Source organism: Cataglyphis hispanica, chromosome 21 (genome assembly GCF_021464435.1).
Source record: "Cataglyphis hispanica isolate Lineage 1 chromosome 21, ULB_Chis1_1.0, whole genome shotgun sequence".
Classification (NCBI taxonomy): Eukaryota; Metazoa; Arthropoda; class Insecta; order Hymenoptera; family Formicidae; genus Cataglyphis; species Cataglyphis hispanica.
The window spans coordinates 2,886,675-2,912,211 of NC_065974.1; the positions used below are offsets into that span (position 1 = coordinate 2,886,675).

The following is a 25,537-nucleotide window of genomic DNA, read 5'->3' on the forward strand; positions in this document are numbered from 1 at the left end:
ATGTATAAAAAAATTAATTTATTGTAAGAAAAAGATAAAAAAGAGATAATATATAAAAGCGTAAAAATATAAAAATACAAAAATGTAAACCGAATATCATCCTATTTATGAATAAAAAACATATAAAATTAAAATTTTAATATCTAATGTTTCTACTCGATTGTAGTACATATATAAATAATATCTTTGATATTTATAAACTAACAAAGAAACACCAAGAGGAAGAAACTGATAGAGAACTGAAAAAGAGATAAACTCATTCTTCCTCTCGATATCTTAATTCTTTGAAAATGTGTTGAAGAGGTCATGTTACAGGTCCGGCTTGCATGCCGTGGTTTCAGACTTCTTGCTCCAGAAGGAGAGAAGGAGGCTGCAGCGCGTAGCTGACATCGATTAATGACAGACCGAGGCCTCGCGAAGGATGCGCGAATATAAGCTCGACTAGACACGAGTAAACTGGCTCGTTCCGTTTTCTCGTTTACACATGGCAGGGCGTTTTTGTCCCGCGAATTGATCGGTATACAATGCGGGGACACTATGCGGGGCAGACACGAAACGGCGGATCAGTCATTAAGAGAAACCGGATTCTGGCCGATGGCTTCAATGAACCACGATTCGAGCACATCAACCGGAGATCGATTTTTTGTATACGAACTGCGATTTATGCACTGATCAGCTGATATCCTGATAATCACGACTTTATCAAAACTTGTTTCTTAGCTTTTGTTTACTAATATCCTGTTATCTATACCACTATACCCTTATTAGCAGCCTGTTTAAATCACGAAAAGTAATTATCTATAAAGATAATTAAATAAAATTAAATAACGTTTAGATGTCGCATTAAATAAAAAGCCCGCTAAAATATATATTCGCTTATCTCCTTCAAAACTTTTTTTGCGGCAATAATATACTGATAAATAATAAAAATAATAAAATAATAAAAATATTATCGATTCAGAGTTCTAGAAAAGAATAATGTTAAGCGGCGAAAGGTTTCTTTGCTCCATTTTGCATTAAGATCGCATCATCCACCTCTCTCTGTTCCGCTGCATCCGTATCAACGCCGCGCGGCTGGCTGGTCGTTTTTATTCGATACTCACGATTGCCTGACCGATAACGCGTATATCCGAGTAAGCATCAGAGTCTCGAGATAGCACCACCATCTGGAGCATCCAGCGGGGACCACCATCGTCCGTAATATCATCCAGCGACCGGGCAGCATCCTTTACCCGAGACCTGGCTGCGTATTGTATTGCACTGGGAGATCCCACTTTCTTCCGCGTTTCTTCACGAGAACAGCGCTTTATTAATGTCTTTATTCGCGACGTCCGCGGGTTATTTCTCGCCGTCGGGTCATCGAGAGTCTGCATCCTGCATCAATTTTCTCAAACACGGCGCCGTGTTAAATCACGTGTCAATCATACAATCGCAGGTGTTCCAACTTTCCATTAATTGCATTTATCGTTCTAAATGCTACGCGTATTATGAAAGCACGAACTGAATCGTTTAAAATGCGGTCGAAGGTGTGTATAGACGATCTGTCTAAAGTGGATTATTCATCGTGAATTAGCATACAAATGCATTGCGCAGAAATATTTCGCGATATAATTTGTCATAGAGTTGTCAGTTCGACATATCGCTATTTAAAAATACAACGCGATTATAAATGGTATGCCCCACGACAATAAAAATAGAAATAATTCTACTAGAATTTCGTTATTGCCTGCAAAAGTCATTGTCAGAAGGAGAAAGAAAAATACATGTAATATTTACAAGAGATTTTTAAAAAAATTGAAGAAATAGAAATTTTTAAGAGACAACTAATAAATATTTTCGATAAAATAGATTAGATGTGTTGACACTTTCTACAAACAACTTGTAGAAATCGGAAGAGGCACGTTTTGTTATTTATTCAATGTAGCGTATAATAATTCTCATCGTGTCGGCCTGAATCTGTCTGATTTCATTGTGCGCAGAAACATCGATTGATCGTGATGCAACAGATGCATCGCGCTGCTACTACGCGCGGTAGGAAAGTGCAGAAGGCACGTTCTCGGGGCAATCAATGAGCGATTATCGTAATTACGCTCGCGATTAACGGTTCGTGCTCGGCTTCGCCTCCTTGACGCCCGCAAACGCGCTCGTCCGCTTTACAACGCTGCAGAAGGGAGACTTTCTAATATCTCGCCGATGTTAAATTTATCGCCGACACTGATTCACCGAACGAGTGTTTTGAATGTTATAATCCACAGATTATTTATGTACACAAAAATCATTATATATATATATATATATATATATATACGCAAAAATATTTGAAAGATAAAAGAATATATAAGAAAAATATATTTATTTAACATCTTTACGAAATGTATTTATACGTATTTATAACTCACGCAAAACTTGACAAAAAAATTTATCATACCAAAATTAAATATCTTGAAAAAGATACTCGTATACATCAAAGGAATGGGTGCCCTGCAATTCTTTACGTGAATTACATTTATTTTTTTCACATCGTAAATCTCTCTAAAAGAATAAAATTAATCATCCTTCCATCTAAATATATTCAATGCTCATCAGAGAATGGAATTCGCAGCTTTCTTCCGAGAAATGATTATCTTCATCGCAAACTTTCTATGGTTATCCTAGTAACGCATAGGCGAGGTCAAAGCCACTTATCTCAATCGTGCATCCTTCTCTAACACGCTCGTCTATCTGGAGCACATCACGGTATACCTTCACTGTCGGAAAGCTGCTATCAATTTTTCGATCGCGCGTAAGAGCAGCCGTGAAACGAGCCGCGCGCTCAATTTCGTGAACGAGCGAGCTGCACCCTTGTCAATCCCCTCTCTCCCCCTTTGCACGCCAAAGAAATATTGAAATTCCCTGCCTCTCCTCGAACACGGAAGGTGAGCCTCATCGAAAGTGATTTATACCCGCACGCTTTACGATTAATCTCTCCGCTCAGCGATTGATTTTAATATCACGATAATGCTCGCCAGGTTACGCTCCGCCGACGATTTCGCGTGTTTGTTTCTGCTCGAACAACCGCTATTATTTTTCGTGCCCATGTTGTTAGTAATGATTAGGATATGTGTCGATTAACAACGACGTAAACATATGTCGTGCCTAAGAAGATGGATATCGTACAGATTCATTATCTAACTTCAATGACCGGATTAACATTTTTTTTACAAGCGTCCAAAGATTAAAGCACTTTCGTTTGAAAATATCATTAATATATATATATATATATATATATATATATATATATATATATAAATATTTTAATAAAACATGTAAATTCTAATTATATTTTAATTTCGAGTTTAATTGCCAAGTACATCTTGACAGCTAATAAATTGGCTCGTGATATTTTTTAAACGTATAAAGAGAGGCAACAAAACACACACACACACACACACATATATATGCGTTCATTTATCGATATGTAAAGACACATCCGGCGGAAAGTGATCGTCTGTACGAAATTTACGAGACATTTATCGAAGTACGCTCGCAGCGAGGAATCAATGAAGACGAGGAGCACGAGGATAAAAGCAACGACAGGTGGAAAGAGGAACCATCTAAAAAGCGTGTAACTTCGCGCATTAAGCGCTACCGCGCTCAACAGTAATGGGAAAAATACGCGGTTGTAAATAACTGCGGCCACTCGCGCGAAGAATCCTCATTAGCATCATATAACGCCGACATAAGTTATAGCGCTTAATAATAGAGGCATCCCTAGACTGTGCCGAGAAATAGGAAAAAATCGCATTCCGCGTGAGCAGAGGCGGAAGAAGGCTTGTGCAAACGAGAAACACAGGATTGAAGAAAAGAGGAGCACATTTGGCAACGCAAAATCCGCCAATATATTCCATTGAAAAATTTATATATTTTATAATATATTTAAATCCATTTCTATCAAATCTGTGTACTTAAAACAGTATCAACGTTTCTATAAAAAAACGTAAACATCTAGAGTCCAAAATGTAAACTCGATAATTTTAGATATTTTTCAAATATCTTTTACATTTTTCTTATACTTTGGAAAGGGAAGTATAAGAAATTAGAGAAATTAAAAGAGACTCTCTCGCCACTACGAGGATAAATGAGCGCAAACGAGCGGACGCCACTGCCGCGCCGGAAAGCGTGTTTCGAGTCTGGATCATCCGCTATGTAAGTATACGACGAAGAAATAATGAAAAGCCGAGCGATAAATAATGCATTGGCTACCGCGGGAGGCATATAACTCATTCCACGGGAATATAGCCCCCGTATCGAGGTCCGACAGTTCACCGCGCCGTCTTTCTCTCTCTCTCTTCTTTTACCTTCTCTTTCACCTTCGCCTCTGCCTCTTTCTCTTCTTCTTCCTTTGGTCCAATCGCCCTCCGCCTCTTCACGACGGATTCTCTACCTGCCATAAATCCGAACGCTACCATCCGAGGCTCTAATTGCATTATAAATTGTGTATGCCCCTGCACATCCTGTAGACCGCATAGTGCAACGCGCTGCAACCTCTTGCCGTCGAATCAGCGCTTCCAAGATATTAAACGCGTCTACCGGAAATTAAAAAAAAAAAAAAATCGCGATCGAATGCGAAAATCTCGTGGAGATTTCTCAAACGAAGAACATCGATTTCAAACAAAAGTCGTAACGTCCCCATTATCAATTACAATTACGGACAGTCAGTTCTTAAGTGAATTCTGCACGAAGATTCCCGCGTTACGTTTCTATTGTAACTGACAATTGCGATAATACAAGCCAGTGGTATCTTACAGAAAAAGAGCAGTTGTCAAAAAATCGATATGTATGTATTCTTATCAAGACTGTGTATCACAAGCAATGTTGCAGGATAGTATCATAGACAAGTACGACACGGTAAAGATAATTTATAGCACGACTCAGATATAGTAGACCGGCTCATTTTCGCCCACGCACACTGTGGCGATTCATTGAGACGGTAGCGACTGTAGTCATTTACATATTAATTTCACCGGCATAAAGATTAATATGTAAATTAGTAGATCAACTGTGGAGACGAATGATTTACTGTCGCTCGGAAGACAACACGCGCGCACGCAGCTATCTCGACAAGCGAAGGAAAGATTTTTAACGATAGCCTTCGTCATCCGCGAATGATTTACGGCAACAATGTTAAATTATAGAATGTGATATATTGTTGTACGCAAACAAGATTCTGTAAGAAAAAAACGCGAAACTGTAAAATAAAATGCAAACGTCAATTTACAGACTCGATTAAGCGAACAACAATTATATTCGTATAAAATAAAATTATTAATTTATTTCTGTAATCTTAAATTTATTAATTTACTAATAAATTTATTAATTTCTCGAATTAATGAAAAATCGATATTAAAGATGGATTGATATATGAAAAGCAAAAACATCATTTCGTAAAAGTTTATAAATAAAAAGTAATTAGAATATTATTAAACTTAATTTTTTAATTATTTACATCAAGTACTCTCGTTTCAATTTGCGTAAATTTTAATGAGTCTAATATGCGAGAATCGTGATTTCAGATTGTGATACCTTTGCTCTTTGCACCGAATGAAATTCAAAAAGGCGGAATTATCGCGCAGCATCGAGAGGAAAGGTCTCGGTACTCTTGAATGAATCCTATTGCCGAGGCAGCGTGTAGTGTATCTCCGCGCGCTTCTAGGCTGCCTACTCAATGGGCAGAGATCGTTAGATAGAATCAGAGCCCCGGACCGGCCCTATAAATCCTCCGCGGGCACAATTATATAGAGGATGCAGGGATTATTGTTACAAAGGCCGGAGAGAGGCCACTCGATCGCGGCTTTTGTACGTGCATGGCTCCGCCGCGCGGGGATTGCCCTCATAAATATATTCAAGACCCATTATGCGAGCCTAAGGACATTGATAACATAATAATGAGGGCATGAGCTAATGAGACGCGCGCTGAAAATTCATCGGTAATCGCGATTGACGTCCAAGACTTTCCTTCGCGTCAAGCTCTCTTAATACCACCTGTTTTATTTTCCCTTCCTTATGGTCCATTATGGTATTTCCCTTCATTATGATGTCTCGTAAATGTTCAAAGCAATAAAAAAAAATATTTACTTATTTTTAATATTAAATAATACAATCTAATTAGCTAATGTTCATAAAAATAAAGACATTTATGTATTTTCCAAGATATATTTCCCTCTCGCTTCTGACATTTTGCCATTTCCATAATTAATATAGCGACATCTATAATTAGCAAAATTATCGTCACTTATAATTTTTTTTTTTTAATATATAATATGATTGACGTAAAGCTCGTAATCCTTTCGCTACTTTCTCCATAAAAGTTTTTACATCACATCATATATATTTTACTTTTACTATGACATATGTTTCATCTTCTTTCTTAAATTTCTAAAATCGCTATCGATTTATTTGTTAGCATAAATAACACAGTTGTCATAAAGTATATTTCTGTCTCGTTCCCAGACATTTAGCCAGCGTTGTGTTTTACCTCAATTATATAGTAGCGCGATGATATTATTTTTAATTATCTCCAATAATTATTGGCAATAATTAAAAATTATATCATCGCTTATTATTATTATCGTCATTATTACCGGTGCATCTGAACGTCCGCTTATAATTGTACTTTATCTTCCCTGTGGTTAAAATCTCCTTTCAAGGATCGTAATAAACTCTCGACTCGCCTCCGTTCACGATGCCCGGATTCATGTCTAATCACAGGATGTAGTGCCACCCATAATATAAAAAGATATATTTAAAAAAAAAAAATCTTTTTAAATCATAATGCTACCGTATTATTCTAAAAGGAAATCCCTCCCCTCTCACCCCATCTTCGACCGACTCCCATACGTTGCCTATCCCGTCGTACGCTTCCACCCAGGATACGGACGAGTGTCGCGATGTGGAAAAGGCCGCCGCCGCCGTTACGAAGGAGACACTCGTTTCACTCGAGAGAATCGGCGTGCACACATAAGCGGTCGGTATGCGTCCCGCTTATGCACATCCGTGCCTCTAATTACCCGGGATGAAGACATCACGGAGAGTCGGCAGAGCCGATTCTCTCGAAGTCTCGTCTGCTCACTTTCAAGCGACGTGCTGTCGTCAAAGGAACGAGTCGTGTGCATTTTATTGGCTAATGTATACACATATATGTATGTGTTGGCCAATTGATTGTTTATTATTTATCGTAGTTTCGAGAGCACGCGGATTCACCCTCTCCAAATCATCGTTGTGTCCAAATCATTTATAGTTTATAACATTAGTACGAGTATTATCACTAATAGCGCTTGGTATCTGCGCCATCGTTCGTTTTAATCACGCGCGGAATATATATCTAGATTCTTTAGTGCTATCGTTAGCGAATATCACGATGATTACGCATGCAATTTGCGTCGCCAATCAGTTTTTAACATTTTTAAATAGTAGAGGAGTGTATAAAATTTGAGATATATTTAAATATCACGGCTTTTCTATCTCTCTTCTTTACATAAAATCTTATTATAATATTACTGAAAACATAACAAGTACTCCAACAAGCCACTCAAACAATCTTGTATCAGATATTGTAAAAGTATAAAAAACATACCATCCCATTAAGATTGATCAATTTTCAACGTTTGTATAAATTACTTGTATTTTTAATGCAACAAAAATATTTTATAGATAGCTTGATATATATATAAAGTCATCGTCTCGGGAATAACAGACGGAGCTGTCGATAAATTTCTCCGCTCGGCTAAGATCGTTATAGGGGACATAAAATATTGAAACTCGGAACAGTAATTTGAAATAATTAACTTTATGATGTTTTCGGTCGAGTATAAAAGCTACCGATCAATTAGTCAACTCACGTCCGTGTACGCGTGACCGCACGTTGACACGCGATTCGGGCATTCTATCGAGAAAATAATAAAAAAAAATAATTTCGTGCTTTCAATAAATGAAACCAGTTCTGTCGCATTTCGACGTGCCAAACGTGCTTTTACGCACTCCTTTCTGAGACAAATGAGGCGATTGAAGAGAGAGGCGAAAAAGCTCTTCATTAAATTCTTGCTTAATGCAAAAAACACGCAAAAGGAATAATACGTGCCGTGGGAGACTATGATACATATACTGGATGTGCTACTCACCATTGTGAAGTCTTCTCTTGGAGATGCGTAGGTGTTCGATAATGGAGGTGAGGGGTCTGCGGCCACCACCGCTGCCACCCCCACAACTCCAGGGGGAGTCCCGCTCCGAGCCGTCCGCCAGGTTGTCACGATCCCTAAAAATGAAAGAAAATGAATTTTATTAGAGAAATATTTCTCTTTACATTGAAACAACAATAACAAATAATAAATACATTTAAGAAATTGAAAATAATACAAAAAATATGTATACATGAAAAACATAATGGTGATACAAATAACATTGCAAAAGCAGCGTGATAAATAACTTTATTCGTAATAGATTGATTAAATATATCAAAACTGTTGACGAGTAAATTAAATAAATAACATATTAATGAATGTATTACAACGCGATCATATAAAATAAATAATAGTAATAAATGTATATAAAATTATATATAATATAATTACACAAATCATTAATTATAGCATGTTATTTCTTATAATTAAAAAATTAAAAATAAAAAAAATAATTATTATTATACACAATAAAAATAAATCATATGTAATTCTGCTATTTACAACAGGGATAGTCTCATTTATACAATTATAAATATATTAAATAATAAAATTATCTAATTCGTCTATAAATCTGTATGCAATGTGTGACTGTACGAGATATCTGATAGCAGGTCAGAGTTCATTGTCACATAAACATGCCATATGAAATTAAACAAACCGTTACAAAGTGGTGCGATCCCGTTTGAAGATAGTACTGTCAGCACTGACGACACGTTCATCTAACTAATGTCTCGTCGTTTGAGAAATATCTGGCGTATGTACAAGAAAATCAGCGGACAGCTTATCATCGGGATACATATAATTAATATAAAAACACGACAACGATGATACATGACAATACGCGCACAGCTCGTTCGTGCAAAGTGTCACAATAAATTGGTCGACTAAAGATCGATATACATAATGACACATTATTAGCCGCGAGGTGAAACAACGACCGTTATCGTCCTGGGAATTCCGAGCGCGATTCTTTTTGACGTTTTGCGTGACAGCCGATAATCACGATTGGCAAAACCTAAGTTATTTGCACCGCGCGTATATAAGGAGAAAAAGTATCGCTCACAGCGGCGTTGAACCCGGATATCACGCAAGTGCCCATTAAAATCGCGCATCGGACAAGCCCAACAACCTGTGATAAGCGTTGTAATTAAATCGGTCCGATTTCGTAAAAGCAACGAAAGAAGAGAATCCGCAAATCACGCCCGCTTCCGCGCGATTCGATACGCGCGCGAACATTTAAGGATTCGCCGAGCGGCGACGAGTCCTATTTCAGGACGAGTCAGCAGCTCCATCAGAGCACCGATCTTCGCCATCTTTCCTCGCTTCCTGAAGAATTCTTGCATATCATGCCAGACGGTCTGGTAAGCGCCGTATCGAAGACGTTAAACGAGCAGGCAACACCTGCGCCTCTCCGTGAGGCTGAAACGCGACCGATGGATAGAGAAAAGAGATTAATATAAGAGAACAAAGACATTTTATATCTTCTAGATTTAATTAAATTTTGTAAAAAATAAAAATTATTTCATGAAAAACATCTCAAAAGCTCATCAAATAATTCTAAGCACACATAAATAAAAGATTCATCACAATCTGTCAACGTATTTTCAAACAAACAATTTAATATTGTCGTTATCCTCAATAACGAGAACGACGACCTCAGGCTTCGAGGAATCGAGATACCTTCGAGAGGATGTCTCTGCGGAGCAAAGTGCCAACAGAATCCAGTCTTTAAGCACCATGGATCAAGACCCCGGCATTTTATTCGGGTTTCCTGCATGCAGAGAGCCGAGGTACTCTTGTTCGACGAGCATGACGCTCGATTCGCGGCGAACTTATGGTTAGGTCGGCTTACAACCGGATCGGATCGATTCCCCCATGACACGTATGATGGTGTCGTACCATGTATTATAGAGCCCGAGTCTCGCGATCGCTCAGTTGCAGCGTGGACGGGCTCAAGTTTAGAATTCTCGCGGATCGTAATGCCCGGCGACGACTAGGAGAGATCGGGCGAAACCGTTACCGCGAAGTCGTTAAGCCTCGTCGTTAAGTCGATTATCCACAACCCTTGACGACGAGGAGGATCTCGCATCGAGTTTCCTTACCGTCCACGATCCACCCGGATCCAGGCAAATCATGTACGTTTATCGTTCGATAAAGTGTCGCCGTTGAAAATGTCTCTCAACAAGCGCAGAGATTCCATGCAGATTCCGATTTTATTGATCGTATTGCATATCAATATTATTATGATTTAATATAATACTAATATTTTTTATGCTTTACATTACATTATATATAGAATTCGTAGATCGTACGAAATACGTTTATCAATTGCTAACATACTATCGTAAAAAATTTATTATAGATATTTGAAATTTAGAGATGTACTTAGAAAAAAAAATTCTTATTATACTCGATAATAATAAAATGGCGATAAAAATTATTTATTTAAAATTAATAAATACGATGAAAAAAACTGCTCTCAAAAAATTTCACTAGCAAATTGTTGAGTGTGTATGCATCTATTATTAAAAAAATTAAGAAAGTTAAGAGAAAGCGCACTATACAATACTATATGATATAATATTTAAGTGACCGAACAGATGCCAGATTGATCATGGAGCGGTAAATTTTCCCGATATAATACTGGTAGCTAGAAAATAATTAATTAAGAAGAAAGATGACTTAAAGCGGGCCATCAAGAGCCGAGTGGTTATCTCCCGAAGGGGATAAATACTGAAATATATATCCTGTCATAAATTTACCGAAGATACAACAACGAAAGAAAAAGAAAGAAAAGGAGAAGATGAAAAAGGAGAGGAAGTTAAAGATGGCGCGGACGACCCGATGCAGCTTACCACCTGTCTCTTACGGTGCCACTTGAGCTGTAATTGCCGAAGAGAGAACGTCGTAATCATCGTCGTTGTCGTCGACGACGGCACCGACGATCGGCGGCGACCGCGACAAGGGTCGACCCTCTTCGAGAAAACTAAGCACCGCAACACAGCGGCCCGCTCTCAAGTGCCGGCAGAGTGTCATCAGCGGCTTGCAACGTCGCCGACGACAACGGCCGACAGTTTTCGCGAGAAGCCGAAGGCAGGCCTGCAGCGTGTTTGCCATTACGAACTGCCGCACTCGACGGGTAGAAAAGATTTGTCGAGGTTGCCACTCGTCTTCAGGCGACATCGCTCGATAATAACACAAAAGCACCGTGACGTTCAAACGATCGCAAAATACAAATCATCCAAAAATCTCCAACAATGGAATATATAATATATTTTAGAAATAAAAAAAAAATATATCTATTGTATGATGTAAATTTTAAGAATATTTCCCAGTAATATTATAGTAGAAACAATAAAGTAGAAAGTTCCCCTTTCTCTCTCAGAAATATTAATTAAATAGAGAATGTCTGCTTCTGTTTCAAAATAAAAAAAAAAAAAACACGAATTAATTTAAATAGCAATTAGTATACTCAAAATAACTTCATTATTTAATTGTTTTTTAGTTAACAACTACTAATTGCAGAAAATAATATGTACTCCTAAGAGGAACATTGAGTTCATTATTATATCCAGTAGCTGCTAAAAGAATTATCCATTGACATTCAACAATCCCACAAAATAATCCAACAAACGATGAATACATTTCTTGGCGCAAGAGTTTTCATTCAAATGCGCTGTAATAACAAGCAAGTCCTTTGTTCCCTAAGGATATAATTGTACCTCAACATTCAAATTCCTCGGACGCAGTGGGAGTCAAACTTCAAATAAATATCCGACAGAGCTCCCGCTGGTAACAACGGCAAGCTACGCCAAGATCGCCATGTTTCAACGCACAAACAAATTTCAGAGTAGATTCCCTTAGTATGAGATACAGAATCGCAATCGCACCTATAATCAGTTACGATCATTTAATGCGATTTTCAAATTTTTCGTCGTAAAAGCGTCACGGTTAATTTTCTCCGAATTAATTTAAATAGATTAAATATAAAATATAAAAAAATATTCTATATATTAAAGTCTATAACTTTCCTCATATAAAATTTCGTCGAATCCCCAAGCCATATTAATTATGTACATTTCGCCACGGAATATTGCCGATAATTTTTAAATTGAGTCAAATGTGTGGCAATAATCGTCATTAAAAAAAGCCGCGACAACGCGAGCGAGGTACAAAAATTTTAGATCAAAGATAATTTCGAAGATTAGCTTCTCTTGCAACAAACCGCATCGAGACGATCGAGATCGCAACAAGCCATGCAATGAGATACTTCATGACGACTGCACGTGAGAAATAAATACGAGCCGGTGGATTGCATCCATCACGACTACCCGAGGCTACACACTGCAATTTCGTAACGTCTAATTAATCCTACACGCATCGACCAAGCGCGCGCGGACGCAACCAACTGCCTCCGCCGTCGCATAAACTGTACCACCCGCGCTCCTCCCCGTAATCTCGATCGATCGTACCGCGAAGACAAAAACGCTCGACTCGAATCCACCGATTGATCGCGAGAGCGCTCGCAAACCAGTCGTAAATCGAATAGTCGGATGCTATTCGCGACTAGCGAGCAACGATTAGCGGCTCGCGCGATTATTGGCAGCGTGCAACCGATGAAACCTTTTCGCGAAATCTCGTCGAAGAGATACTGGGATCAATTAAATAAATATTTAATACCCTCGAGTGACGAATCCATTTTATGATGATTCATAGACTCAATTTACGTATTTATTCTAAAAAAGATAAATTCCCAAGTGTCAAAATATATATTCGATGTATATATATATATATATATATTCAAATAATAATATCATGGTAGTTAAATGTTATCAAGTTATGCGACGAATAAAGGAATCTGCGAGAATTAATATTATCTCAGTAACAAGTTTCACGTCTCACACAATTATCAATTAGAAATTAAATGAAATATTTAATAAAATAAATTTCAATTAAATATTAAAATAATATTCGTATAAATGCGCACGTAAAAAAAATTTATGTCGACTCTTTAAAACAAAAAAAAATATTCTTCGAGAGAGAATTCACTGTCGCTAGTCAACGATCTCAGGTATCGATTGTCGAAGCTACAGTTACCGATGAGAAGGAGAACGGTATGTCGACACGGCATTGTACGAGTGATCTCAGAATCGGCATGTAATTAGCTGACCCGATAGGGTACCAGCTGGTCGATGAGTGCGCGCGTTAATGTGGCTCTAATGTCGTGGGCCCCCCTTCGCGCGTACTGTCTTGTCGGCTAGCCTTTTAGAGTAGAGGCAGCAGCAACAACACATGAGCCTTTTCGAGGTGCATACGATCTATGCTCTCCTATCATACCGTGCTTCTCGCTTTGCACGCTCTCTCGTTCAGCATCCGTTAGTATGAAAACGTCGACCGGAGTTACGAGCCGGTCGTTTTGCGATTTTTGCCAACTGTCATGTTGCATTGACCGGCACACTTCAGTAACGAATAATAGTGATATTTCACGAAATATCTTTCATCAGAAAATCAGAACAAGTAATTGGGAAGAGTTGACATAAATAAAAACTGTAAGTGCCACATTTTTTAAATTAATTTTGCATTATTTAAAGTCAATAATATTTGTAAAGAGCTACAGATTTATAAAATTATTTATAATGTTTAAAATGCGATATTTTGTAAAACACTATTATTTTTTCTTCGTTATTATATATATATATTCATTGTTTATTGCAGCTTTATAATAATAAATAATAATAATGTTTTATGAAGTTTTATCTTTCATTAGAAGAGCAGAAAAAGAAACGATAATATCCGAAGACGATAGTGCACGCTCTTTTCCGAGAAATCATTGTCCACGGGTTCGTCGAAGTGCACGCCTTTACGGTGCTGGCAGAGATAAAAAGCTTCCAGCCAGGTGACCCCGCAGAGACGATGACGAACGTGACGAGCGAAATAATCGCTGGCATCGATAAGCCAGGTAATCGAGGCAAGGGTGGCCTGGCAGGCTCTCACGAGGTTGCCTCTCATCAAGGACGCATTAAGGAAGGACTCGCCGGACGTCCCGTAGGGAAGGGGTGAGAACGCACGGCTACCGAGGAGGAAGGACAACATCGATCAAATCGGATCGTTTGAGAGCTAACCTCGAGAAACTTTCAGGCAGCGGTGACTGATATGCATACAAGGTTCGGAAGCGCTCGCAGAAATTCCACGGCAAAGACCGTTTAATTGGCGGACTGTGATGAATTCTTTGATTTAAGAGCAGCGCGCTCCGCGAGCTCTCGAAAATCGGCAAGAAATCCGAGCCGAGTGTTTCGCGTTCGCTGCTTGCGAGAACGGATCTTTAAACGCAAACCCGAAATTGCGAAAACCGACGTCGTGATCTCTTTCGCGATCGTTTACGTCCGCGAAATTAATCCGCGACGAAAGAATACACGCTCTAAGGCTGCCGTATCACACTTTTGCCTATCGCTTTCGCTGCAACTTTCTACTAGTATCTTGACGCGGATAACGCAGCGCACGTAACGGCCGACACGACCGCAAAATGATCGACGATCGACAATTATCACCGAAACGATCTCAGAAGGAAGTGTGCACCTGCCGAATCGAGGTCATGGCCATCGCGCGAGGTTCACGCGAATTGAATACCGCCCCTTTCTCCTCGCGGCAGAAAGACGCCATGCCGAGAGCTTCATCTCTTTTACTCTCTTTAGTCAAGCTCGACGCTCAGTTTATATTAGATGTAAACGAACGCATCAGAGTCTTTCATACGCCGTGATTTCTTCTTCGACATTTGAGCAATTAACGCAAGTTTCTCCAATTTCCAGGATGGTTTCTAATAATCGTGCTTTGCAAAGCTGGTGAAGCGTAAATACTTAATGTCCATTATTTCTTGTGTATAGGTGTTAAAACAGATTGTTCTTATTTCTTTAAAGTAACAAGTTACATGATAGAACGATAATTGAATATAATAACAGTATTGAAACGTTACTTATTACGTTCTAATTATTCATAAAATTTTCATCCTATAATAAAAATTTAAATTAAAAATTATTTGTTATAAATTATCCATACATATTATATATTTTTACATATTTTAATTATATTTTTTATAAAGCTCATTTTTTTCCTATAATATGTTATAATTATATAAACACAAATATTTAATCATATTAAAAATATAATTTTTTCCAAATAATTATTGAATTATTCTTTTTATTCTTTTTGATTGCTTTCCACTAATAGTATGCATACAAACCACGATATATTTATATTATATTCGCACAAAATATAATATACAAATTTCATAAAACATCTGACAAGTGTCATTCGAACTAACGAGAATTGAAAACATATTTGAAATAAAATGACAAAACAAAATAAAAAACGAACAGCCCAATCATCATATTGACAATTAGAGCAATCATAAAATTTATATATTTATGCTAAACGTGAATATCAAAATACGAATTCTTTTTATTTATCTCGAATTTAGAGAACATAAAATTCGATATCAAACAATCGCGTTTTATTCTTAAACGCTGTGAAAAAGCCGAGCCTTCGTAGTTAATGACATCTAGCATTATTTTACAGCGAAGAAAACTTTTCGTGATACCGTAAATCCTTGCTCAGCTCCTTTGCGTAACGGCATGGCTTTTCACATTCGACTGATGCGAGACTGACGAACCGTAAAATCGCGACTCTCCTGTCGATGAGAACCGATAAAAAGAAGAAAGATATAGATATACTGACAATGATAATAACACGATCGCACCGCACATCAATGATTTATTTGTCAGGAATAGTCAATTCATCAAAAGAATCGTCTCCGTGTCACGATAAAATTGCTGCTTCGCTTCGCACGATTTGCTTTTGTATTATACGACAGCAGAAACTGTGAAGTACTTTCATAGAAAAGTCAAGCTAAAGGAATTTAGAAAAAAAATTTCTACTTTAGAGCAAATGATTTCTTGGTAATTTGTTTTCTCAACAAAAAGCATTTAAACGATAAGCAAAAGCAAAATATAATAAAATAACTAAAATTTAGAATGACAAAAAATTATTAAAAAAGAATCAATAGCGGGCGTATGTCTCCATAAGACGAAAGGGCAGTTCCGTCCAAACGTTAATCAGTAATTCACCGTAGATTCACCGAGTCGAAAGATCGCTGGAAGGCTTTTCTTCTACGTTAATTGAAACTCGAATGTCGGAGATAATAGTATGTACATACTGTATACCGAGTAGTCCTCGTGCCACGGGCGTTGATTATGAAATCGCGAAGTGGTAGGTGGTCCCGATTAGTGCTCTTGGCAACGTTTGCATGCACTGACTTTCCCGCTCTGTTATTCAAGCACGTCCGTATATGAGTCTGCTGATTGCTTAGAGCTTAGAGAAATCGATATGTTTAAACACCGTGTGTATTCAAGGAGAATTTTGAAGCAGCCGATTAAATGCACAATTTTCTTTCGATGTATATGAGTGAAACGTAATATTGTTTAAACTTAAGAACGTTTTATAACAAGAGAATGAATCCGAAAATTGCAGCAGATTGATTAGCATGATGATCGCGTCTTGACGCGGATCAAGAACGCAAATTACAATAATTCTTCATAGACCGGGCCTCTCGTAACCGCCGACTACTGTGCTACTAATTACCGTAATTAGTCGTTTCAAAAGCCAACCCATGCTGCTTTGTAATCGCACTCGAAAGACAGGCTCGCATCGTAATGTACTAAGAATTTTTGCGGCCGATGTAATTAATTGTGAAGCTAATTTTTTAATGTCTTAATTAATGCCTGTTGCCGACTCGGGCGTCACTTTGATTCTGCAACTTAATTACGAGCTCTCTCACCTTTTAGGTTCTCAATCCTTTGCATGATTTCTTTGGACTTTTCTCGTTCTCTTATATATATATATATGTATATATGTATATATATATATATATATATATATATAATATATACATATGTATGTATGTATGTTTATTATTTACATATACATTTATTGATATAAAAATAATAAGTTATATAACATATTGAATATATTTTACATTATATATTAAAATATTATAATAACATAATAGTGAATCAACGTGATAAGATTAATGGTAAATTATTCGTGACCGGCTTCCCCCCTCCCCTTCTCTGCGCATACAAAGAGCGTAGGAAAGATAGTGTATGTATGGATCATGAGCTACGCGGTATTCTGCGGCATCGGGCCTTCGGAAATGCCGACGTGTCAAGAGGTGAAGGTCTAACACGGCCTTGAGGAGCATCGTACGTTCCGCTATTTCCTCATTGGATCTCGCAACTTCTTCCGCAAACGCCAAATCGGCTTGCGCGTCGAAGCACAACCTCGCCGTAAACACGAACTTGGTTTTATTAGCGACTTAAAAAGATATTCGAACGCAATCTCGAATGCAAAATGAAAATTTACATCGCGCGAATGCATCTAATCTCTAACCAATTCGACTTAATTCACTGAAACTTACGTAGCTTGGCTGTCACTATTTTTTTAAATATTGCGTACAGACTATAATTATGATATTTAGCATTAACATTGTAAAAATAATTACAGTAATTAAATCACCATAAACATTCCATAATAAAATAATAAAACTTCTAATGTCTCATGAATCGATGAACAAAGTATTCGATGAAAAAATTTCATCGTTTCATGGACTTTCACGGTTCAAACGCCAGCGCAATTATCCCAGACTTTCATCATCATCGTTCGAACTGGTCCGGCAGGTGTAACTGCACCATCGAGGTATAAAACAAGTTAATCCCCAGTTTTCCAGCGTCTCCTCGTTGCTAATGTCAAAATGTCAGAGCGCACGGTTGACTGCCCGTAGAAAATGTTCCGATAATTATCACGATCGACACGGTGTGCGTACACGCGTACGCGCATACGTAGCATTCTCGCGCAAGTGATGCCTAACGCGCAGGTGATATACGACTGGCGAGCTTCACGCACAATTTCCCGCCTTTGCAAATGCGTCCGTTACGAAATATACGCCGCGCTAAGTATCAGAGCTGTGTGTAATTTTCGAACACTTGCGAATTGCGTCGCCAGACATGCGGCACGCACGTGCAACCGCGAATTGTTCCCGAGAATAAGTTCAGCCGAAAAGAAATGTGACTTTTAGATTTCTTCATTTACTCTTTAACATTTAACATCCAGATATAATATGTATTTCCCTCCTTTCCTCTTTGATTTTAAAAAATAAAAATATTTGTAAAGATATTTATTTAAAATTCCACGTGTTTTATTGCAACATTTTTTATAATTTTATCAGATATAAAATCTCAAATTTTATATCACCAAAATAGTGACAATACAAAAACAATGGCATATAAAAATTCTACTTTTATTTATTTTTTCGCAATTTTTTTAGATTACTTTTCACAACTAAATTTATCCAAAAAATTATTATAAAATAGGTATTAATTTTTTCACCGAATATAAGATATTTGATTATGTATTCGAAAAATCGATCGAGTAAGTGCGATAGTGCGCATTTTCCATTTATTAAAGCGCGGAAATGATAATTCATCGACGCAAACATTGAATTCAGCATCAGTCTCGGGTTTTGCAACCCGTTCGGCCGGCGTTCGCCGCTGCTTCTTTCCGGCCGCACGCACATCGGAGAGAAGCAGGAGAAATACAAAGACGACGATTTACGACTGTCGCCGCTTGCGCAGCGAATTGATTTCACCAGATTTCACGAGCGCGCCCAGTAACCGACCGTTCCCTTCGTCCCTTTCTTCCTTTTTCTTCTCCCCTACATCCTCCACCACCTCCTGTCGGACGCGCGTCGAGACGAGACAGAAGGAAATCCCGCGCTGCCCTTCGCGTGCATCGCAAAAAAGGGCGGTTCGGTCCTTGATAACTACCGTGCACGCTGGTTGCATCGAGTGCAAAGGGAGAAGGGGGAGACGGAAAGAGAGAGAAAAAGGAACAGCAGAAAATAGACAGGAAAGAGAACGAGAAAGAGAAAGAGGCGGATGGAGGAGAATGGAGGAGAAGGGGCCTTCTCCTCCTAGTTGGTCCACATTAATTAACCTGCTCTCTTAATTGCGCGGCTTGTTTATTGCATGGCCACGGCCATTTGTCGATGACTGCCTTGCGCGGGCTCCCGCACCGCGTAGGGGCTATTATCCGATCTCGGGCTTGCTCCTCTCGGCCCAGCGCGCCGATATACATATGTATGTATTGTATATCGATTCCGAAGGGTCTTTCTCGCAATCTACATATAGACCGAATACGGCTCTAATCTCGTCGGGCCCTCTAAACGAGGAATATTTATTAAACTCATGATCGCTTTGAGTTCAATTTAAAAATGACGCGCGAAATTTCATGTACAAATGACAAATGCTGTTGATATTTTATTTTACATTAATATAGAGCGAAGAGAAAGAGAGAAAACATCTATAACATATAAAATAATTAAATTATTATAAAATAATTATCTCCCTAAAGTAATTAAATTATTTAGAAATAAGTGACTTAAACATCCTATGTATAGAATGTTATTAGTAACACGCCAATATCAACGACGTTTTGAATACATTCCAAATTTCTCGCAAACACGTATATTTGTATGCCATTTTACGTGAAACAGAAAAAAGATATATAATTAACAGTTATCATGTCTCGTTACATTGATTAGATATTCCGATAGTGCGCGTGGATGCTGTGGACGGTGAGGTATCGTGAAAGGAGCAAGGCCGCCAGAGATGCGACTCGCCTGGACAAGTTATAGCCGTCTAATGAAGCAATCCTGAAGAGCAGGAAGAACCGCTTAAGAAGAATGCATTTCTTCCTCCTTCTTATCCTTTTTTCCTACGTATTCCAAGCGCAACTCATTCGAACAATAAAAACACTCGCTTAGCGAAAAGCTTTCTCACTTGGCATTCGAAAAACATCTTTTTGAAGCACGAGAAAAAGAAGTGACGAACAAGATGCAGTCGGTAAGGTATGATAAAACGGCGACGTGAATCGCTAATTAAGCCAACGGCGGCAATTAGTAATTACAGTAGCCTCGATCAACGCCGGCGAGCAAGAACAATGAAAAGTGATCCTGCCCGGGCCACCCTTGCATCGTACGTGTCCCTCATGTCCTGCATGACATTATTATAAGTCGAGTTTTTCATTGACCACAGTAGCCCCGGAGTCGAAACCGGTCTAGCTCGACCCACGAACCCACAGTCACGGATTGCAGAAAGTGCGGTCCAGTCGCAGGCGATAAAGTAAGGTCGTAGCCCCGTAGCGAGGTAAAATTGATGATCACGTCCCGCATAAACGGAAGAGCGTCATTTTTTTTCGCGAGGATTCAGATAAAGCTGCCGTCAGCATTGCGCGGCAAACGCATTAACCCCTCTCGCACTCCATCGATACGGTCGATACCGATCGCATTAAATCGCGTAGAATATTAATGTTATCGTTTCAGTGTTGCGGTAATTATACTAGCAAACTGCCTAGTTTGTAAACGCGAGAAAGTCGATAAAACGATGAGTGTCCGATTTTATCGGGTTCTTACCGAGACTCCTTATAAATGGTATGATGAAGTTTAATGACCAGCTTCGTGTATGTTTTCCTTATAAATTTTACACTTTCACGATAAGTAGTATTAGATTGATTTCTAATAGCAAGATATTTTACAACAGTTTTTCATAAAAACTATCGATACAAGGCGTATCTTACACGTTTTGACACAGCAACTATGAGTTTAAAAAATAATTAAATAAAAAATAAATAAAATATAAAAAAAATAAATATAACGTAATAAAAATGTTAGACAAGCAAAAAAGATCAGGAATAACAAAATTATTTTAGTAGTCAAAATAAAGTAATTCAACAAATCAGAATTATTTTAGCACTGCGATGAAAAGGGAAAAAAATATTTATCTCGTCGAATGATAACGATAATCTCGAATACGAGGTAAGATTTTTTCCCGAGTCCATAAAATGCCAAAGCAGCTCAGAGCAAAACGACACGCGATATTCCGTCGAAGGCTCGTCGTTCACGGCACGAAATATATTCTTTCGAAACAGAATGAGTAAACTAATACTAGGAGCAGTATCGTTGATAAAGTCGCCGCACACAACTCGCACGATTAGTTACACGACGAAGAAGAACTGGTTCGCGGAAATCAGCGTCGAGCGCGCGGGCGAATAGATTATTTCGCGATCTGAAACGCATTCCAATAAACGGCGATAGATTTAGACTTTATTGCCATCAATAATACAGTTCGCTACATGGGTTATGATAAAGTCGAGTGTTATCGTTCGACGAGAGACGTTTCATGCCGCGACGATTTCGAGCACGTCATCATCAGAGAATCGCCGAGAGTAACAATCTTTCAGAAATAGAGCGTATCGAAGATGCAGCGGACTATGTCTGAAGACAAAACGAGCATCGACAGCGCGCTCTCGTAAAAGATACGAGGGACAAGAAAGCGGAGGTGGATTTTGGGGTCGAGCGGATCGCGCTCTTCGAGACGTTCGCCACTGCTGGGATACGCGAGCGCGAGATGAAGTGAAAAAGGATGGAAAGAGCGGGTGCGAGAGAGGGAGATGGGCGAGAGGAGAAACGGAGGGAGGGAAACTGAGCATCGAGTTACGAGTACCAAACCTATTTTCGGATCGGCAAAATGCAAGCGGAACGATAGACCCGTGATGCATCGTGGCATACGACGTAAATCAAGCGACCGGACGCGCGGAGGGCCGATTCCAGTGGTAGCAACCCACGCTCGCATTATATCAGCCGCGCGCGGCGCGGTCAGGGGCATATTTATTACCTCGGACGGTCCAGATTGGAACAAATGCTGCGCGAAGCTGCTCTACCGTCCACACGTGCGGCCGAAAATGCATTATGACGATTCATCACGACGCGAAATCGTTTTCCGGTGTCGACGAAATCGCTCGTGCCAATATTGCAAATAAATAGATCGTTGAACCCTCAACATTTATGACTCATAAATTATGTATATATTATTTTATACAAAGTTTAAGAGATTATTATATTTTTAAATAAAATTCGGCGGATATTTCAGTAAAATATTTATATAGTCTGTATAATGATTCATTTTAACATATTTTTAAATATTGTTCGTTAAATTATTGGTCGATATATATACAAAATTTTTCGCAACTTTTTCTAAACCCTCAATATTTTAACATTAAATTATTTCGGAAAATCCACACACAAATTGTCATCATAATTTTAACAATAGCAATATATTATCGCTATATTGTACCATATTATATTTATTAATGTTAATATTAATATTAAAAATTATTACATAATGCTCTTAGCGAACATTAAAATATTACGAAATCAATATGCAAACTTTGGTCAGCACTTTAGAACTATGAGAATTTAATGTGTCGTTAAAGACTTGATTTAGACATCTTTGTCACGCCAGACGTGTGTTAATGTTACCTTTTTATTCTCATTTAACGGATGAAGTATAGGACTCTTGACAACGTCAAGATGGTGCGGACGCCAAGGCAAGTGTTCTTGTGAACGTATGCAATATAGACGACGTTTACGACAAGGCGCCAAGTACTTATTCTTATCTGAACCCGACCCGCTTCCTCAAGATTGTACGGGGACATCGTATTACGGAAGAGACGCCAAATAACATTGTAACGGCTAAATTTGCTTCTATTTTGCATTGCTCGTCTTTGGAATTGCCAGCGACACAAGCCTCGCAATACATTGCTTTCTGCATGGAAAATAATTTTATACATATTTATAGTAATCAACGACAACATGTTGTCTGTCTCAGCAGTTATGTATATATATGTGTATGTGTATATATCACATAATTTAAAATAATAAAAAAATAAAAAGAAAATTTATTTTACAAAAATTCTACTCTAGCTAATATATATTTTATATTCACATTATGTAGAATAACAACTTATATATACGTCAATATTAAAAATTTTCGTAAAACACGCTGGATTCTAGCTTTAAAATCGCAGTAAAATATTTCTACGGTTTTATTCTCGGCAAACTAGTAATCTTGGCGAACGGCGACGCCCTACGACGTCGCGCGCAGCCTGCATCACCGCATTGATAATAACGCACGCACATGTGCGCACGGCTATCTTCGTAAGATAACGCGCGATGTATATGGCCGCGGGACAGGAGGAAGTCGGGATTTGTGATACCAAGAAGCCGTGATTGCCGCGGCCTTCGCGCTGCCACGTTCATTACCGATCGCGCCATTAATTCGGAGCGGCCTGATGGCTCGCAGGCCAGTAAATATCTGGAGCGATAACATCTGCGGCTTAGCATTCGTTCCACTGAATGTCCGCAGAGTCTTCATACTACGGACTACTTGTCCTCTTAGCAATCAGCAACACCTTCACGCGTGAAAGACATTTGCAGCCGGTTTCTCGGCGACTTTTCATATTAAATTAATAATCAAACTCCACTTCTTTCATGTTTGCGTCAATAAAAATTGGAAGAAAAAAATCATGAAAGCAATTATAAAAGATTATGTTAATTATTGTTGACGCATCTAAAATAACTATAATAATTATTATTTTTATATGAAATAGGTATTAACATTATTTAAAAAAAAATAAAGATATTTCAAAATGATATTTCGAAATGTTTTTTTAATCTCTTCACGATTACTTGTGAGAAAATTATCGAGTGTAAAAGCATTTTGGTTCTTAGTTTGTACGAGTAATTAGATACTCCTGGAAATACATCAGACGCTGACTGGTTTCGCCCGATCGCTGCGTGAGTTTACACGAGAGCGGTTTCGCACTCCTAGAGAATAAGCGATTGGCTTACCGGATTGGGAAAGCGATAGCCTTGTTCTCGCGACGTATACCTTCTTTCCTTGTACTTACATGTAAAGTACGTCCGCAACGAGAATCGCACTATCCCCCCTTCGACTTTATAGGCTCGCACGCTTGTGCCCATAATTTCCATCGCCTTACGATAGCTCTTCGCCAAGTCGGACGCACTCTCAATTGTAAACGAAATCGCATTAACGCTGCTTCTTGCAAATATATCGCATATTTTAATCAAACCTGATTTCGCAATTATATTTTAAAACAATATTTGCAATTCCAATATTTCATTCCGAGTTTTACGATTGCACATGTAACTTTGAATTACGTGTTAAAATATTAAGTTCTTCCTCTGTCAAAGAAACGCCGGGTTCATCGATATTCGATACTAAAGTCTAGCACGAGGAAAGCGAGTGTGTTCAACGGACACGTGTGCGGGCCGAAGTGTAACCAAACAAGCATCCTACTACATCAGAGTCTGGTAACCAGTACTAATACTACAAACACGCGGAGAACATCGCGTCTATTCGATCTAGCTTTCAACGCCACACGCAGCTGGTGTTTATGATCTCGCTTCCTTCCTGTCTGCCTGCCTGCCCGTCGTCTCTTCTTCGCGAGAAAGAGAATATCGCTATACCCGAAGCAATTAAATCGCCGAGACAATAATTAATTTTACGAGCATCGTAAGGGGCGACCGGTGTCGCACGGCCAATTGGAAGACGGGCTCTCGATCTCTGCGCGATATGAACGATTACAAGCGAGTACGCGATCAGGGCGACAAGCGGCCGCGCCGTGCAAAATTATTGGCGAATTTGCATCTTAATGGAACTACCTACCCGGCCGCGAGAGAGAGACAGAGAGAAGGAGAGGATCTGCAGCCTGCGTCATAATTTCTCGCGCTATTCGCTACCGTCGACGGCAAAAAGAAAGACGATACCGCTGAAAATAGCCCCGCGGCAGGATGCGTGATGCGTCCACGTCGCGCCACTCGTTTACGTGAAATCGAAAGTTTCGTAAAAGAGAGAGAAAAAAAAGGAGTGCGTGCCGGATAATTGTGTCCCAGCCCCCTTTTTACTGAGAGGGTTTTACGAAATGCCTCGTAAAACGCGAGGGTAACGAGTCGTGAATTTCAAGGAAGAGAGCAAACGTCTCGATTGTATCAAAGTAATTACTTATCTCTCTCTCTCTCTCTTTCCTTTTCTAATTAATTTTATATATAAATTCAATATATTCTACATTTTTATAAAAATCTGCATATATTTTTTCGTTAATATAAAATGCAATAAGTCAATAAATGTTTATATCTACGAAACAATAAAAAATTTTAGAAGAAATATAATATTAAAATATAAATTTTTATATTCATAGTATTCGAATTTATCGAATACTACCACCTGCAAAAAGTGAGACTGAAGTGGAGACGCCCACGATACATCCCCCAGCCATCGTCTGTCGCGGCGTGAGAGAGGAAAATTCTGAAATAGAAATGCAGGAGAAACGAGCCAAGCAACGGGAGACTATTT

The 25,537-nt window shown here is 38.6% G+C and overlaps 2 protein-coding genes across 2 annotated transcripts in view; both read right to left on the reverse strand.

Annotated features, from left to right (window-relative positions):
* LOC126857270 (uncharacterized) overlaps nucleotides 1–25,537 on the reverse strand; it is a 203,536-nt gene that overhangs the window by 158,231 nt on the left and 19,768 nt on the right. Inside the window, exon 2 of the mRNA XM_050606511.1 lies at nucleotides 8,157–8,290. Coding sequence (XP_050462468.1) covers nucleotides 8,157–8,290 — 134 coding nt within the window. The remainder of the gene's footprint in view (nucleotides 1–8,156; nucleotides 8,291–25,537) is intronic.
* Nucleotides 1–25,537, reverse strand: part of LOC126857277 (ITG-like peptide) — a 295,970-nt gene that overhangs the window by 143,266 nt on the left and 127,167 nt on the right. The window lies entirely within an intron of this gene.